We start from the raw sequence: 16,817 nt of genomic DNA, 5'->3' as shown, positions 1-16,817 counted from the left end.
TCTACTAGTATAAAGTACAGCTCTGGGAGGGCAGCATTCTTGATGACAGGGCATGTGCTTCTCCTGAGACCAGTGAGGACATGTCCTGTGACAATCAGCAAGGTTGAACAGTCTGCAAACTTGATCCAGCCCTCACAGAACTACCTCCTCTTAAGAGTTCTTTCTGACTGCTCCTCTGTTCACAGTTTAATCTGTTTTCCTCCAATATTTTGGCCTTCTTCACAGACACTATTAAAAACTGAAGTTCATGTAAAATTGAACATTACATGTCAGCATCTGCCTGTTTCCTGTTGACTGGGACCTCTGTCTGTGGGAACAAAGAGGGGAGCTTAGCGTTGTAAGTAGCTTTTGTTACTGCTTTACCTCTAGGGAAACACGTTGGTGGGAAGAGAACAGAATGAGAAAAGAGTTTTAACTTAAGGGAATGTTGATTATTTAAGCATAACTCAGAAGATGAAAGTATTTTTTTCAATCTGGGTGAAAGAGAAAACTTTATTAATAGCTATTCTAAAAGGGAGGAGAAATAATTATGAAAGTATACTGGAAGCTTCTTACAAAATGTTTTTTGGTAAAATTGGATCATGTTTCAACACACTCACTGGTGAGAGTTACTGAAACAGCAAATGCAGCTCATTAAAAGGCGGTCAGGCTACAGACTCTGAGGGCAGAGTGAAAAGGGAGGCAATTCCCTGCAGAAAAGGGAACCAGAGCTATACTAAGTGCCTAAAACTAGTTTTGAGCACTAGGTGCTGAATAACCACTTGTTAGTTTGGCTGTGTCCAATTATGAAGAGGTTAAGAATGATTATTCTGTTGAGAATATTGTATCTAGCTATTCTGATGAGAAAGATCATGTAAATAGAAGACCTATTTCCAGTGCATAACCAGATGAGCTTTCTATGTTAAAATTAATTTTTTTTCTGTTGAAAATAATTTTTTAAGAAGTACTAATATAATTTTTGCTTTCCCTCTGGGTATTATATCTAAATGAACATGGGAGATGTACTAAAATGTAGATTTGTAAAACTCTGAAAGGATGAAAGCTAAACATTTCCTAGACTACTTTTGCTCCCATTTAAAAAAAAAAATCTGAAAGTTTGGGTAAGGGAATTACGGCATCAATTAGGATATGAGTTAAATTTACCTTATTAAAATTCAGAAGGGGTGGGGTAGGGAGGGTGTAACTAATGTAGGCTTATAGAACAGATGAAGACTATTCTACTTATAGCAAGATAAAACCACACTGCTGTATTTCATATTTTATTCAATTTTAATATGGTTTCCATTATTAACTTTTAAAACAAAATGATTTCCAGTTTAGAAAACAATGCACTGACCACATAATTCTTTTTTTATATACAGTTATACAAATATTCTAAATACACATTTTGTGTTCAAGATGATGGCAAATAAGATTAACTGTACAGTACATAAGGAAAGAAAATATTTTAAGCATATTTAGAAGCAATAGAAATGTCTATACAAAACAAGCAAAAATGGAATAAAATTTTTTATTTTTAAAGTATTGCAACAGGCCCACAGGTTTGTAACAAAAATGTCTTTGCACAGTTCCTCACAATGCCCCATTAATAGCTAAAGCAAGACAGCGGTTTTAGAAAATAATGTTTCAAAATGCTACACATGGTACTATTGTTTGCACAGTTTGATCAAAATAACAACTCTACTTTGAGTCAAGCAAAACCTAGAGGAAATATACCAAACAACTTGAAAATCATTTGTATAAAATTCATTGCACATTATTTTACTCAGTTGTTTGAAAAGTAAAAAAGTGTATTTACAAAATATTTCGCAGTCAAAATTATAAAGTGAATGAGTATCTCTAAGTAACAGGTCTTGATACAGACAGTTCAAGGAAAACACGAATGTCTTTTTTTAAAGAGGTTTTCAGTGCTCCTTCCACAGGGAAGTAAATACGATCTACTCAAATGGATTTACAAGATGTTACACATACTGGAGCAAATTCAACACCTGCATTATAAAACAATGTTAAAAAGGTGAAAGGATGAGGAATTTGTACATTGTAAGAAGTGAGCTATTCAGAGATCAACAGATACGATTTTTAATTCAGTTATCATAAAAGTCTTCTTAGTCTTCAGATAATAGACAGACAATGAACATACTTGACTCGATGAAAGTTGAAAAAGCACCATGCACAACAGTTTAGTGGTAAACACTGAAAAATAGCACCTGGAATTCTGTGATATTGACAATTTAAAACTGGTCTAGTAATTGCCGGAGATACGGTGCCTTGGATAATTCTCTATTTACTCGGGAGAGTTTGTAAAGTACTGGGCAGTTCAGAGAAACACATGGGATATGTCGATCAAAGCAGCCTGTACAGTTCTTGCATATCTGAAAGTACAAGAGGAGCACATCAAACGATAGGAAGGTTTCTATCTGTATGTGTAAACAGCAGACTTTTATAATCCTTCGTGACTCACCACAAATTACTGGCACATATTACAGAAAAGTTTCATTAGTTTTCATCTTTTTGAAGCATAGCCAACCCTAAGTTGAGATGTTTCTAAAGAATATTATTTCACAAACCGTAGAGCATGAAATTCCCTAAAGGATTCATTTCATCCCAGAATCAACTTTCATTTATGATAGAATCCTATTGTATTAAGATCCACAAAATAGGCTACCCAATTACCATTCAAAGACTGGGTCTTAAATTAGCCATGTACACTGTTTTTTCAAGTTACTCTAACGTTTTATATGCTAATCAAAAAAGTTATCCACTTTCTTATTTCAGAAGAGAAAATGCTAGTATGGGGGGAAAAAAAAGATTTTGAAAGTAGCTGGATAGACCAATAGTTTCAACCCTGGCTGTACATGAGCTTAAAAATAGACTAATGTCTGAGCCTGATCCCAGCCCAATTGAATCAGGATCTTTGGGTGTGAAAGCTTAAGAATCTGTACATCTTAGGGCACCCAGATGATGCTGATGTATAATGAGAACGGATCTAAAGGAAAATATTACATCATAAGGCAGTTTTTAAAGAAAAGCATTATAATATCTTACTCAGTGATCAGATTTTAATATGTACGGTCTCAAGTCACACACAGTTGAAAAGTGGTAAAACATGAAAAACTTAAAAGAAAAAAACTTTAAAGGATACTAGTGAGGGCCCCAAGGGTTAAGAAAATACAGGCTGATTTTTAATGTGAACAGTTTATCCAAGTGATTTAAAAAAGGGATAGCAATTAGCAGCTGTTACACTAATTACCTTTTAAGAGAGAAATCAGATCTGCTCTAGTTAATTCCCTGGTCTGTATCTAAGAGCTTCTGTTTTAGAGGGCTCACAGGGGAAAAAAAAAACTCATTCTCTGCCCCAATATTTTTCAGTCGATTGCAGGGCCCATTTTTCTCAGCACCCTGGTTCCTCTACGCGGTATTATGATACTGCCACAAGCAAACTGCTCAGAGGCCCAAGCTTCAGTGCGCTTTCTGGAGACTAAATGTGCTGTTCTATTCTGAAGACTTTCACCAATTAGATCTCTGCCAAGAGACTTAAAGCTACTCCTAAATATAGAATGTCTGTATTACAGCTCCATGTCCTGCAGCTACATCCAGGTGCCAGAACAAACTGATAAATATTTATGCACTCTGTGCCTGTCTGATAAATAAACCAGGATGGAATTACTTGTCCCGCTAAACTTAATGTTTAGTTTCAAGATCCTTTACTGGTGATTTAAACCCTGAACAGGTTATGTTTAAAACTTTAAACACTGCAACCTAGAAGCGTATTTTTTAGTAGATGCTTAAAAAAACAAACTAAAAAAAACTGCTTTAATATTTATTCTTTTCTTTTGTTATCCCTTGGCTTACTTTCTAGATTTTTAAAAAATTTTCAGTCAGATGCTTAATTTTGTTTTTTATGTTTATAATTAAATGTTTAAGGTGATGAATTTTTCTCTGAGATCTGCCATGGCTGTCTAGAATCTTGTATGTACTGTTTGTTTAATAAGGAGTGTTAAAATTTCCAAATAGAAGGATAATTTTGTTTTCTGAGTTTACTAGCTTTATAGAATTGTATTGATAAAACGTTTGTAATATTTCTACTTTCTGAAATTTATTAAGGTTTTCTTTGTAGTCTAAGATATGGTCAATTATTTAACATTTCATATAAATGTTTTCCATAACTTGAAAAGATATATTATATTCTCTAATATTGGGTCAGAGAGTTTGATATATAATCAAAAGGTTTACTTTATAATGTTGTTTAGATCTTTAGTAATTGTACTTATTTCTGATCACTTGTCTTGGTATAAGAGCTGTTTACTATTACTAATGTTTCTGACAGTTTCTCATTTTATCTCCTGTAATTTCTGCTTTGTGAGAATTCCTACAGGTTATTTATGTACAGGAGACACACATTTTAATTCTCTTAGGAAAAAAGCAATCCTAAAGTTTTTATCTCTTTAAAGATGATGAACCACCCCTTATTTATGAATAGTGTTACTTTTAAAACTGCATTTTTATAAGAAATAAGACCTAATATTGAAGGAGGGTTCTGGTTAAACTGATGGCACTAACTAGCACAGTGTATGTTGCTGGGGGCAGAAGACAGGTCTGGGGAGCTGCCTCTCTGACTTCGGGAGCTCTGGAGGCCCTGCCCATGTCTGCACCTTTTACTAGAAGCCAACTAGGGAATTTTCTGGGAGGGCAAGTTGCTGCCATTAGGGTAGGAACCTACAAAACAGAAGTTAGGGACACCCAGTGACTAGTGGTTGTACTAACTATAATCACTACTTTGTAGTGGTACAAAAACTGGGACAAATGGGCTGAAAATCGGTTGGTAATCACTTCCAGTGACTTACTGCTGCTTTAACTGTGCATTCAGCAAGAAGCTGTTTCTTCATTTAATACATATGTATGATCACCACCAAGAGCTGGACTCTAGGCTAGGTACAACTGACTCAGCAGTTAGAGAAGGGCAGGGCCTCTGTCCTCACTTGCTCTCTGGTGAGGTTGCTTGAGCCACAGTGCTGAGACTGTACAGGATGGCAGGGGGATCAGGGTGAGGCTGCTGCAGGAGTTTAGGGAGAAATAATGGTGGTTGGACTATAGGATGATAACAGAAGGGAAGCAGAAAAGTTCTTATTTATTTAAGAACTAATTAGTAGATGGATGGGGAGAGGGAAAAGTCAATTTATCATTTCAATAAGCTAGGTTTCTATGGTTGCATCAATAAAATCATACCTTTCAGATGCTATCATCCTTAATGAAATTCATTTACTGCATTCTGAATGACTAGCTATATACACTATATAACTTAAAAGAGTTTTCTGCCAATGCACAACAGCGGCTAGGATGGTACAGAGGAAACAGTCTGTAACAGTCCTTAACTATCCTATAACCATACAAATTCTGAACAGCCTAGTCTCCCTAGAGACGGCTTCTGTCCTGCTGCCCTGCGTGGTAGCTAGGAGTGTCCTCCTAGGAGGCTGTGGATACTCTGACTTGGTTCAAAAGTCTCTTTTCCTTGTAAGGCTGTGGTGCAGAGCCTGGCCTTTACATACTAGTGACTGGATTACTTTAGAGCAGATGAGCTGCTAGGAGCGATTGTATAGGCGAGTTCACAACAGAAGAGCTAGTAGGGACCTACGAAAGAGCATCAATCTGTGTTCTGAGAAATCTGGGGCCAGGGACATGGCCAACACTAGGGAGTCCAGACTGAAAACCTGATGTCCTTACTATCAGCTGGAGTCATTTTCCACTAAATCACACTGGCTCTCAACCATCTGGTTGGTTTTAAAACATTTCAATAACCTTATATGTTGCTCATCTAAAGACAAAACAAACTCCACCACAAGATTGTTATTCTTGCCTGAAAGCTAAAAATGTTACTTGAAACATGATGGTATAAGGAGATATAACCAGTCAGTAAGAACTGCAAACCTTCCAAGTTGACTAGCAATTCTCTAAGAAAACCAGATTTCTATGAGAATGGTTAAGTAGATATGGGAGACATAGCAATTAGTACTTTCTGTTTTAGAAATACTGCTATAAAAGAAACTGGATGGCTGGACAGTATAGTTTTATGGTTCTAATAAACACAGTTAGTTTTTAGTAGTTCAATTATACTATTTTTAGGATTTTAGAAGTTGATTAACTTAGAATCCTTACTCCACTTTCACATCTCACACTACACCTCCCTCAGGAGTTGACTACATTTCCCTGAAGACTCAGACTGCTTGGGATTCTGGGTCTACTGAACAAGGCTGTACCTTTACAAGTCGCTCTTGCTGACGTTCCAACTCTCGAATTTCTTGGTTGAGGATGACTGCAACATGCTGAGGCTGGCTGCGACATTTACTGCAGATGCCGTGCTGAGTCAGGTCATCACACACAGGACAGTGTAAGGTAGTAAAATATTGTGCAATAGTGCCTTTCCGCCCTTCAAGTTCACTTCGAGAGGAGCTGGTGGCCTTCTGGATCTATATAAACATCAGTTCAGAAATAAGTCTAAGCCAGCTTTGTAGCAGAGTGGCTCTTCTCATGCTAATTACAGGATCACTAAGGCATTATTTCCTGTGTTCAACAAATACTGAATAGCTACTATGTATCAGGCACTGTTCTAGATAATGGGGCTTTAGAAAAGAACACAGTCCTTCCTTTATAGCTTAATATCATCAGATACATTGTTTTGTTTTCCTTTTTTTGGGGGGGGCAATGGTCTCAGAAAGGTACAAACTTCCAGTTGTAAATAAGTCATCAGGATATTTTATATAGATTAGGAAATACAGTCAATAATATTGCAGTAACTTTAAATGGTAACAGATAACTAGATTTTATCATGGTGATCATCTCATTGTCAAATCACTATATTGTATACTTGAAACTAATATCAGATTGTATGTCAATTATACCTCAATTAAAAAAAAAGTTTCTTGTCACTTGGTTTTTTTGGTTGCAATATGTAGATGTATGAAATTATAGGGGGCAAAGGAGATCAGGGAGGATAAAGGAAATCAGGTTGAGAGTGGATACTGTTTAAGACTGCAGTTTTGGCCATGGAAGCAAGGTAAAAAAGTAACCTGTTAGGCATTAAGGTGCAAAATTCAAGCAAAAGTAAACCTGGGGCATTTCAAATGAAATTAGATACATGTCACCTAAGCTTCCTTCTTTAAAGTTGATACTGGTTTCAGAGATCTGTCTTCTGATACTCTTTTCACACTGAAATAACATTATCCTCTTACTATCATTCCCTTGGTGTATTCCCCTGGTGTCGTACAAATCACTCTGCACCAAAGGTATTAGGTTAGCCTTTTATAAATGCCACTGGTTGAACACTCCTGCTGCTGATGTAATGAAAAACACTAATAGCTTTGTAGTGCAGAGCCAGGGCCCAGCGTTACAGATGCTGGCCAGCACAGACAGTCTGAAGCACAGCTTCACCCTCAGTTTCCCAGCTGATTCTTTTCCTTGAGGCCCTAAGTGCGTACTGAGAAAGTAAAAACAATTTAAGTATTAACTTATATCAATTTTCCTGAATACTCTCAGCCTTTCATAGTCTGAGCAAATGACTGGGCAGACCTAATTGTAAGCATCAGATAACAACCGCTACTTTCCTAGAGTGATGTATCCCTGATCGTTACAGAACCACAAATTGCTCCTTCAGGGTTTGGATGGGGATAAACTAAGAAAAAAGGAGTTCAGGCAAAACTCCCTTTGGTAAGATTCCACACTGCATGTTTTATTAGTAAAGTGATACTTTAATACTATTTCTTTACTCTGGTTTCTACAGAACTATGTCTAGCTACTAGAGCTTATATATTTCTTAAATACCCATTTTGAAGGAATTTCTGCTCTCTTTCATTTTTATTTGCTGTTTGTGATATTTTATAGTTAAGTGTTTACCACTTAAGTAGTTGTGGGATTTATTTTAATCTTCTATTATTTGGCTAATCTGACAGAAGCTGGGAAGGTGTTTGTAAAAGATGAAACCAGAAAAGTATAGCACCTTTGTTGGTTTAGGAGAATAAAGCATTTGCTCTGCTCTGATAGCATGTAAATAAAATCTTTAGTTCTACTGAAAATGTTAAGTGAATTCTCTATGGAGTCATAGCACAGGTACTGTTTAGTAGGCTTACCCTTGGTAATTCATGATACCAGCTGAAGACATCAATACCAATAAGAGAGAGTATTCTTGCCAGGGGTGGAAGGATTTGCTTGGTGATATAGTAAGTGGCATTCAGTCTCAGAGTTGGGTCCTGGAGAACTTCTGCTGGGCGCCTTACTAGTTGGATAAGCGGTACCCCAGGAGCCCCATAAATGATGACGTACGGTACTCGCTCCCCAACTCGAGGCTCAGAGCGCCGATCATAAGTAAGCATTTTCCTATTTAAATCCAAATAAAATAGTCACTCAAAGACTGTCATGGAAGGCACCTCTCCAGAAAATGAAATAAGAATTAAACAATAATGAAGCCATGAGAAATTGACAAGGGGAACCCTCAAGGTAGTTTTAACTCTGACAACCATATACACTTCACTTAGCAACAAGTGGATATGCTCTAAGAGTTTAAAACTTACCCCGTAAATTACTGTTACCTGGAGAACAGTATGAGTTGGCAGATACCAACCAGCTTAAATTAATTATCATAAATCTAAAAGATAAGAGAAAATTTAGCTGATCAGCTGATCTCCTTCTAGAATGACACCTCCTTACTGCTGTGGTAGATCAAGATTAAGGACTACCTATGATTCTGATATAGGAAAAACAATCACTTACCAGCTCTGTAACCGATTACAATTTCACTGAATCTAGTTTTTGCAGGAAAGGCCAGAAGAGGAGCTGTTTTTTTCCACTTCAGAGCTTGCAGCATTTGGGCGTCACCCATACCCACTCATGTTAATAAGGCTTCATGTGGGCAGAACAGACAACTGTGTATCTGTGCCTGTGGACTAGGTGTCTTTTCATCTACTCCAAACCGTTTAGAATCCCAGGACCACACTAACTAGGTACGGAGGGCTGTGCTGCTGTGCGCATCATTACCTTGTAAGTTCCAGGGCTGGCACACAGGCACCGGGTTTATAAGAGGCACTTCCTCTGTATTCCTTGGCAAAGATAAAATCTTGTATGCTGGCTTTTCCTTCCAGAAGCTTCATACATTGTCGCTGAACATACTGTTTAATTAAACTTATATCTCTTGTTTCAAATAGCAGCTTCAGAGAACGCTCAAGTATCTTAAAAAGAAAATGGATATACTTCTAAGGGTAAAATATCCTCTAATATATTTCATCACTGCTGTTACACTTTCACTTACGTAACTATCAGAAAACTTCCTGATCTACCTAAACAATCTGCTATTTACAATGAATGGATAATAAAAAAATTATTGAAACTGGAAATTATTTGGAGATTTAGCTTGCTATTTCTAAAAATAGAATTATGTAGTTTGAGGAAAATCATACTGGAATGACATTCAGATGAAATGTTTGCTGTGTGTGATGAGCAACATGAAACATTTAAGTTGTCTTATATAGCCAAGAGCACTCTAGGGACAGAAAGCCAGACATGATTTTCATGTATTATTTTTTATTTACTCTGTTATAGAAAGGGTTGGATTCAGGTGGACAGAAAGAAGTTTAAACACCACCAAGCAGTGAAAGAAAAGCCAGTCTTTTGCCTTTTTATAATGTCAGTAAATAGAAACTGTGACAGAATTTTCTGTGCTGCAGTATTTCTATTGGAAAATGACTGACATACAGTGGAAAGAATTTAAATTAGTTCCAGGTGAAAGCTCTGTATCTTATTTTGAGTACTGGAATCCATACGTATTTTACACAAGAAGTTTGCTAACTTAGCTAAGGTACCATTCTTCCCTCAGAGAAAGAATGCACTGGATAGTATCTTTTCAGAAACTAGTATGAAATATATCTCAAATTTACATAATGTTACATATATGACATATAGGTTGATTGCTGTCAATCTCTTATGCTTTTAATGCTCTCATATGGTATAAATGGAATAGCACTCTACACACTGTTTATTTTTGATGTCCGTTATAAAACTTCTCTACCATGAAACCGCAGTTTCTGACCCTGAAAGGCTACTCTTTTCTATGAGCCTGAATGTGCCTCCAAGGGACCTGGTGCATCATGCACTTTTCACAAGGCGGGCAAGTACTAATAAGTCAATCCCTGTGGGATCAAATATCAAATATTTGGTATGCACTTTGATTGTCATAAATTTACGGAATACTCTTTCAACTTTGTCCTCTAATACTAAAGGAGAGGAAAAAACCTATACATGAATACTAAAAAATATGATCTCCAAAAATCAAAACAGTATCAAATAACAGTTGTCCTTCAGAACCAAATCTGTGGCTGTTAGATGATGATTTTTTCTTTCCTTTCTCATTCTCTCTTTTGAAAGTGAAAGTCACTTAGTCATGTATGACTCATGTGACACCATGGACTGTAGCCCACCAGGCTCCTCTGTCCATGGAGTTTTCCAGGCAAGAATACTAGAGTGGGTTGCCATTTCCTACTCTATACACACTGAGTTTTATGACAGCATTAAAAGCATAAGAGATTGACAGTAATTATTTTTGGCTAGTTACAGAACAAATATGGGCCTGAATAAAGAAAAAAAGAAATAAAAAATACCATGACTAAAATTACTGTGGTTAAGAAATTTAGGTAATTTATAGTACCAGTGTTCAGAAATCTCCTTAACTTGTATTTGGTAACCCAAGTAAACAGAATTTCAGTTAATCTAAGATGGATTATTTTACTTAATTTCTCTGTTCACTTTCTCTTCTTTATCCTGCTTCACAGCTTTTGGGTGTTGCCGTATGATAAAATATCATATCATCTCTAGATGATTAGGCAGGAAATTTTTATCAAGTGTTGCTTTTTAGCAACTGTGTAAAAGGTAAGGTGTGGGAGAGGTCGGAAACTAAGGACTTAAACAAGCTGCCTTCATTAGAAACGAAACTCAAAAAATCATACAGTTTCTCTTTTAGTTACACATAGCATATAGTCTATACAGTTAGTTCTTCCACCTAGATATTTGCTTAAGGATGTTTACCACTTTCTTTGCCACTTACTTCTAAATGATGAAAACAAGATAGATAAAACTTACCTTAGAAACAGCAGGGCAGGAATCTCTTCTCACTGTTTCTATTCCTTTTGCATCAAATACTGGGTCCTTTTGATCCAGTGTTTCATACATGTAACCCACATACCTCTTTTTTGTTTGTAAGACACAGGGCAAATATACCTGTGATGAAATTAATAAAATGTCTCTCAATAACCACTTTTCCCCCAACCACAAACATCTTATTTTTATATGCCTTTTTCTCTCTTTAACCAGATGTCAATTTTAAGAAAATTCTAAATACGGCGTAGGGCCCAACAAATTCATGAACAACACTTGGAGGACAAAGCACACAAAATGAGTTGTCTTGCCTTGCACTACCAATTTTGCTCCTTTCTCAGCTGACACTGCTCTTTCAGAGTCAATCATATCTCTTTAAACAATTAAAAAATTTCAGTAACACCTACATATGGTACAAATTAAAAAGTTACACGAGAATATACAATAAAGAGTCTACCATCCCCTCCACAGAGGCATCCTCTGTTACTGATTTCCCGTATGTTCTTCCAGAGATATTCTCAGTACAGGTACTGACACACATAGGGTAGCTTACCGTCCACCTCACTCTGCACTTTGCTTGCTTCATTTGGTAATTATCTTGGAGAGAATTCCATTCTGAACAAAAAGTTCATTTTATTTTGTAGCTACACAACAGTCCATTTTATGAGGGTGTAATAAATTTTGTAACCAGTTACCTACTCTGCATCATTTAGGATGTTTTCAATCTTTTGGAATTACAAATAGTGTTCCCGGTAAACAACCTTGCATGGATTAATCCGAAGGATAAATTCCCTGAAGTGGAATTCCTGGATGAATGTGTGTGTGTCTCCACCCCTTTTTTATATTACCAAATTGGTCCTTTCTTCTGCCCCAAGCTGTACCTGTAATCACATTAAATGTAAGTGGTGTAGAAAGTGTAAAAATGGTGTTAGAAAATGTGAAAAGAAACTGTAACTTGTAAAAGGCAGGAATGATCAGATTAGATCCCATCAAAGAGATGCAACATATGCTTTCTACTAGAAAGCTGCGTTAAATAAAAAAGAATAGGAAGGTTAGGAAAAAAAAGATACACTTGTTAATACTAATCAAAACAAAGCTGGACTGGATATATAATATCAGAAAAAGTAGATTTCCAGACAAGGGATATTATCAAAGATAAAAATATCAGTTCATCAAGGAGATAAATAACCATAAATGTATATATAGCTAATAAGAAAACTTCAAAATGCATGAAATATAAACTGGCAGAACTAAAAGCAAGAAATAGGCAAATCTGTGATTGTATTTGATACTTTGGCCCTCTCTCCTAGAAACTGACAAAGTCAGCAAAATTGTTACTGTTGGCTTCAACAACACTATTAATTAACCTAAGTGTTACTGTAGACCATTCCACCCAATAACCAGAGTACACAGGGATTTTCCAGGTCACATGGGAACATGCTGGGCTTCCTCCGTGGTCCAGTGGTTAAGAATCCACCTTGCAATGCAGCAGACATTGGTTCCACCCCTGCTTCAGGAAGACCCGACGTGCCATAACGCCAGAGCCTACGCTCAGGAGCCCACGTGCAGCAACTGCTGAAGCCTGTGCGCCACAACAAGAGAAGACAACAAAATGGGAAGCCCATGCACTGCAACTAGAGAGTAGCCCCAGCTGGCTGTAAACAGAGAAAGCCTGCGTGGTCACAACAAAGACCCAGTAGAGTCCAAAACAAAAAAAAAGAGACCATATGCTAGACCAAACAATGAACTTTAACAAATTTAAAAGCATTGAAATTATATAGACCATGTTCTTTCACCACATGGAATTAAAATTAGTAACAAAAAGATGTCTGAAAATATTAAATATTTGGAACTTAAACAGCACACTTCTAAGTAACCTATAGATCGTTATCATTGAAGCACAAGATTCCCAGGTGGCTGCTGCTTCCCTGGTGACTCAGTGGTAAAGAATTCGCCTGCAATGCAGGATACTCAGATTTGATCCCTGGGTCAGGAAGATCCCCTGGAAGAGGAAATAGCAACCCACTCCAGTATTCTTGCCTGGAGAATCCCATGGACAGAGGAGCCTGGTTGGCTATAGTCCACTGGGTGCAAAGAGTCGAGCATGACTGAGCACACACATGTACACACACATGTCAGGGAGTGCCTAGGAGTCCTGCAAGGGGGACCTGGCTTTCAGCTGCCCTGATGGAGAAAAAAGAATCCTGACTTTATGGACAGGGATTCCCAAGTGGCACAGTGGTAAATTTGCCTGCCATTGCAGGAGATGTGGGTTGGATCCCTGGTTTGCGAAGATTCCCTGGAAAAGGAAATGGCAACCCACTCCAGTATTCTTGCCTAGAAAAGCCCATGGACCGAGGAGTCTGGTGGGCTACATACAGTCCATGGGGTCGCAAAGAATCATGACTGAGCACCACCACCACCACAAGATATCAAAGTCTGAAGCTAAACTGGTGCTTTGAGAGAAATTTGTATCTTTAAGTGCTTATATTAAAAATTTGTTTAAAATCAGTGATTCAAGTTTGTAAATTAAGAAGACAGGAAAAGAGAAGCAAACTAATCCCAAAGGAAGGAAATAATAAAGAGTGGATGTTAATGAAATGGTTCTTCAGAAAGTTCTATAAATGGTTAAACCTCTAGCTAGAATGATCAAGGGGGAAAAAGAGAAAAACATAAATTATCAATATCAAAAGTAAAAGGTGGGATGTTACTAGAGTTTACAGATACCAAAATCATTTTAAGGAAGTATACATAATTCACGCCAATAAATTTGGTAAATTCAGAGAAATGGACAAACTCATTGACAATCACAAATTTTAAAACTGACATGAGAAGAGAACCTGAATTATTAAAGATATTTAAATTATAATTGAAAGTCCTCCCTCCCCCATAAAATTTCTGGACTAGACTGCTTCACTGATGAATTTTATCAACCATTTAAGAAAAAACTGCACCAATCTTATGCACTTTTTCTTTCAGAAAGTAGAAGAGGAAATACTTCCAACTCATGAGGTCAGCTTTTTTTACCCTGTCCCCAAAGCAAAGACAATACAAGCAGAAAACAAAAAACAAAAAAAACACTACAGATCAATATTCATGAACATATGCATCGCAATTCTTAAATGGTTTGTTTTCTTTGAGAAGTTGTGCAGTTTTGGCCTTTATGTTTAGGCCTGTAATCTATTTCAGGTAAAATTTCATGTCCAGTGTTAGTTTCTAAGGACACCATGCGCTTCACTTTGCTAGACAGGCTGAATGTCCACAGCATCACACACATACTTCCAGCACTCAGCATCACTCTTCTCTAATTTTTCTTCCCCCCTCTCACCCCAATTAGAATGCTCATTCTTCAGAGCAGATACCAAACCCAAGACCTCTCTGAATCTCTCCTACCACAATTCTTGCTTCAGAGCAGGTGCATAATAAACATTTGGGAGTCATCTTTGGTTCTCATCTCCCTCTTTTCTCTCCTCCACATCTGCTCTCCTAAACTTTTAATTCCTGCCCATCCTTCTTTCTCAGTACCTCTTGAATTGTTTCTTTTCACTAGTTCATCCCCCTACTTTAGTATGTACAGGTTGTAAGAGGCATCCTGTCTTGAGATTCTTCTCTTCTACATCCATCTCCAAACCACTGTGAGGCCAATCCTCCCTAAGAGGCTCTGCCATGCTTTTGTTTGATAAACTTTACTGAATAAAGTTTAAACACTTTAGATTGGCATTCAAGACACTCTGTAACCTGGTTTCAACTTTATTCTCCCAGACGTCTGCTAATCTGTATTCCCATATTGTGCATTTCCAACTCCATATCCTTTTATATGCCACTTTCTTCTGTGCAGAAGGACTGCAGTGCCACGGCTGCATGGCTGAAATTAACCATTTTCTGAGACACAATGCAGCATTTACCTCCTACAAGGAGTCTCCCCACCTAGCCCAGAGGGACACAATACCTCCTTTTCTTTGCATTCTTATAGTGTTTAGGGTGACTGCTCCCTAAGTTTACAATAAAAGACCATTTACATAACATTTCTAATCTTTCCTTTTAGACTACTGGCTCTTACAGGGCAGGACTGTGTTTTTGCATTCCACATCGCTCCTAGGTCAGTTTCTTTTATATAGAAAGAACTAAATGCATATTTCATATCTAAGGTAAAGTGAAAACAGGTCCTTGTGGCAAACTGCATTCTCCAAAGAAACACTCTTCTCAGACACAGCCTTCTTACAGTGTGACTCTGACATTCTTCCCATTAAGAGATGGGGGCTTCTGTTCCCTTTCATATCTAGATAGGCTGTGATCTGTATGATTCTGAGACTCCGGCATAAACAGCAAAACAGCTTTTATCTGGTTCTCTTTGGGATGTTCATTCCTAGATCTCAGCTATCATGCTGTGAGGAAGAGCAAGTAGCCTCAGGGAAAGGCCACGTGCAGGTGTTCTAGCTTGTGTCCCAAACAACAGCCAGCATCAACCCCCAGATGTGGGAGTGATCCCCCAAGCATCAGGGGATCAGTCCTGAGCTGTCAGCTGAGGACTCAGACATCGTGGAGCAGAGACATGCCATCCACTTGTACCCTTTCTGAATTCCTGGCCCATAAAATCTGGGAGCGTAATAAAATGGTGCTTGTTTTATAGCATGAAGTTTGGGGCTGCACATCGATAGTTAAGTGCAACAGTCTTTTCATTTCTTTATATCAGATATTACTAAAAAAATTTTTGTGAAAATTATACCAAACTAATGGAAAAATACTTTAAATTTAACACTTTCACAGACCTGTATACCCTGAAAATGTATTAAGAAATCAGAAATGTCTAGAAGGTATGCAAATTTTATAAGTGATTTTTAGTATTAAATTTCTCTTACCTTTTCAAACTTCAATTTCACTGGTTTAGGGTTGGTAGCAGTTACAGCTTCAGCAATTTCTTGCCCAATCTTAAAAGACTGCTCCTTAGTGGCTCCTTTCAGTAGCACAAACATACTAAGAGGTTAAAAATAGAGTAGGGTAATGAGGAAGTCGTTGCAACAAAATCTCATCAATAGTAATATTCCTGCCTAATACTATAATATCAGGGAAAACCTTTCCCCCTTACTGTTCCTTACTAAGTTGCTTCCTATCTGAGGTTTCTTGTTTTATCACCTTTGCCTTATGTACCCATGATATATCTTGTTACAGATCCTTAAAGCATCTAATGTTTCTAGTTTAGCCACACACAGACCAGTTAGCACAGCTGCCAAGAAGGTCCTGAGTCATTCCTATACATTTATGGTTTCTTATGACACACAGTTATGTCAGTCACAAAATAAAAGATGTGATTATAAAGAAATGGAAAATTTACTTGTGATATGGGAGAAAATTTCCTTTCAGAACCACCCAACTTAGAAAAGACACACATACATAAAACATGTTCACTAAAGAACAGTTAGAAAACACAAAAAGGCACAAAGAAAATAGCCACTTATAATCTCACTGTCCAGATCAAAGACACTAGAAAACCTGGACGTCTTTTGTGTACATCTGTAAATCTTTTCTGATTTGGGATTACAGATCATACAGTTTGATAACTTTCCCCTTTCATTTAATAGTGTACTATGAACATTTTCCCACGTTATTTAGTTCTTTTACATTATTTTGACAGTTCTATATTTCAATGTATGGATATTGTCATTAAATTTTTTTCTAATATTTCA

At 37.2% G+C, this 16,817-nt stretch overlaps 1 protein-coding gene and 1 long non-coding RNA gene across 3 annotated transcripts in view; one reads left to right on the top strand and one right to left on the bottom strand.

Moving 5' to 3' along the window:
• Nucleotides 1–1,246: 1,246 nt before the first annotated feature.
• REV3L (REV3 like, DNA directed polymerase zeta catalytic subunit) overlaps nucleotides 1,247–16,817 on the bottom strand; it is a 176,311-nt gene continuing 160,740 nt past the window's right edge. For both annotated transcript variants that reach the window (XM_081530576.1, XM_081530577.1), the window contains exons 27-32: nucleotides 15,993–16,107; nucleotides 11,119–11,256; nucleotides 9,025–9,215; nucleotides 8,121–8,367; nucleotides 6,255–6,464; nucleotides 1,247–2,372 (exon numbers count right to left, since the gene is read on the bottom strand). In XM_081530576.1, the coding sequence (XP_081386702.1) occupies nucleotides 2,232–2,372; nucleotides 6,255–6,464; nucleotides 8,121–8,367; nucleotides 9,025–9,215; nucleotides 11,119–11,256; nucleotides 15,993–16,107 (1,042 nt within the window). In that variant the 3' untranslated portion in view covers nucleotides 1,247–2,231. The remainder of the gene's footprint in view (nucleotides 2,373–6,254; nucleotides 6,465–8,120; nucleotides 8,368–9,024; nucleotides 9,216–11,118; nucleotides 11,257–15,992; nucleotides 16,108–16,817) is intronic.
• Nucleotides 7,121–11,954, top strand: LOC145521724 (uncharacterized). Its single transcript, XR_014065630.1, has 2 exons — nucleotides 7,121–9,945; nucleotides 10,564–11,954. It is a non-coding gene; the product is annotated as an uncharacterized LOC145521724 (long non-coding RNA).

Source organism: Giraffa tippelskirchi, chromosome 9 (genome assembly GCF_054371585.1).
Source record: "Giraffa tippelskirchi isolate mGirTip1 chromosome 9, T2T-mGirTip1v1.2.pri, whole genome shotgun sequence".
Classification (NCBI taxonomy): domain Eukaryota; kingdom Metazoa; phylum Chordata; class Mammalia; order Artiodactyla; family Giraffidae; genus Giraffa; species Giraffa tippelskirchi.
This window is presented reverse-complemented; position numbering and strand designations above follow the sequence as displayed.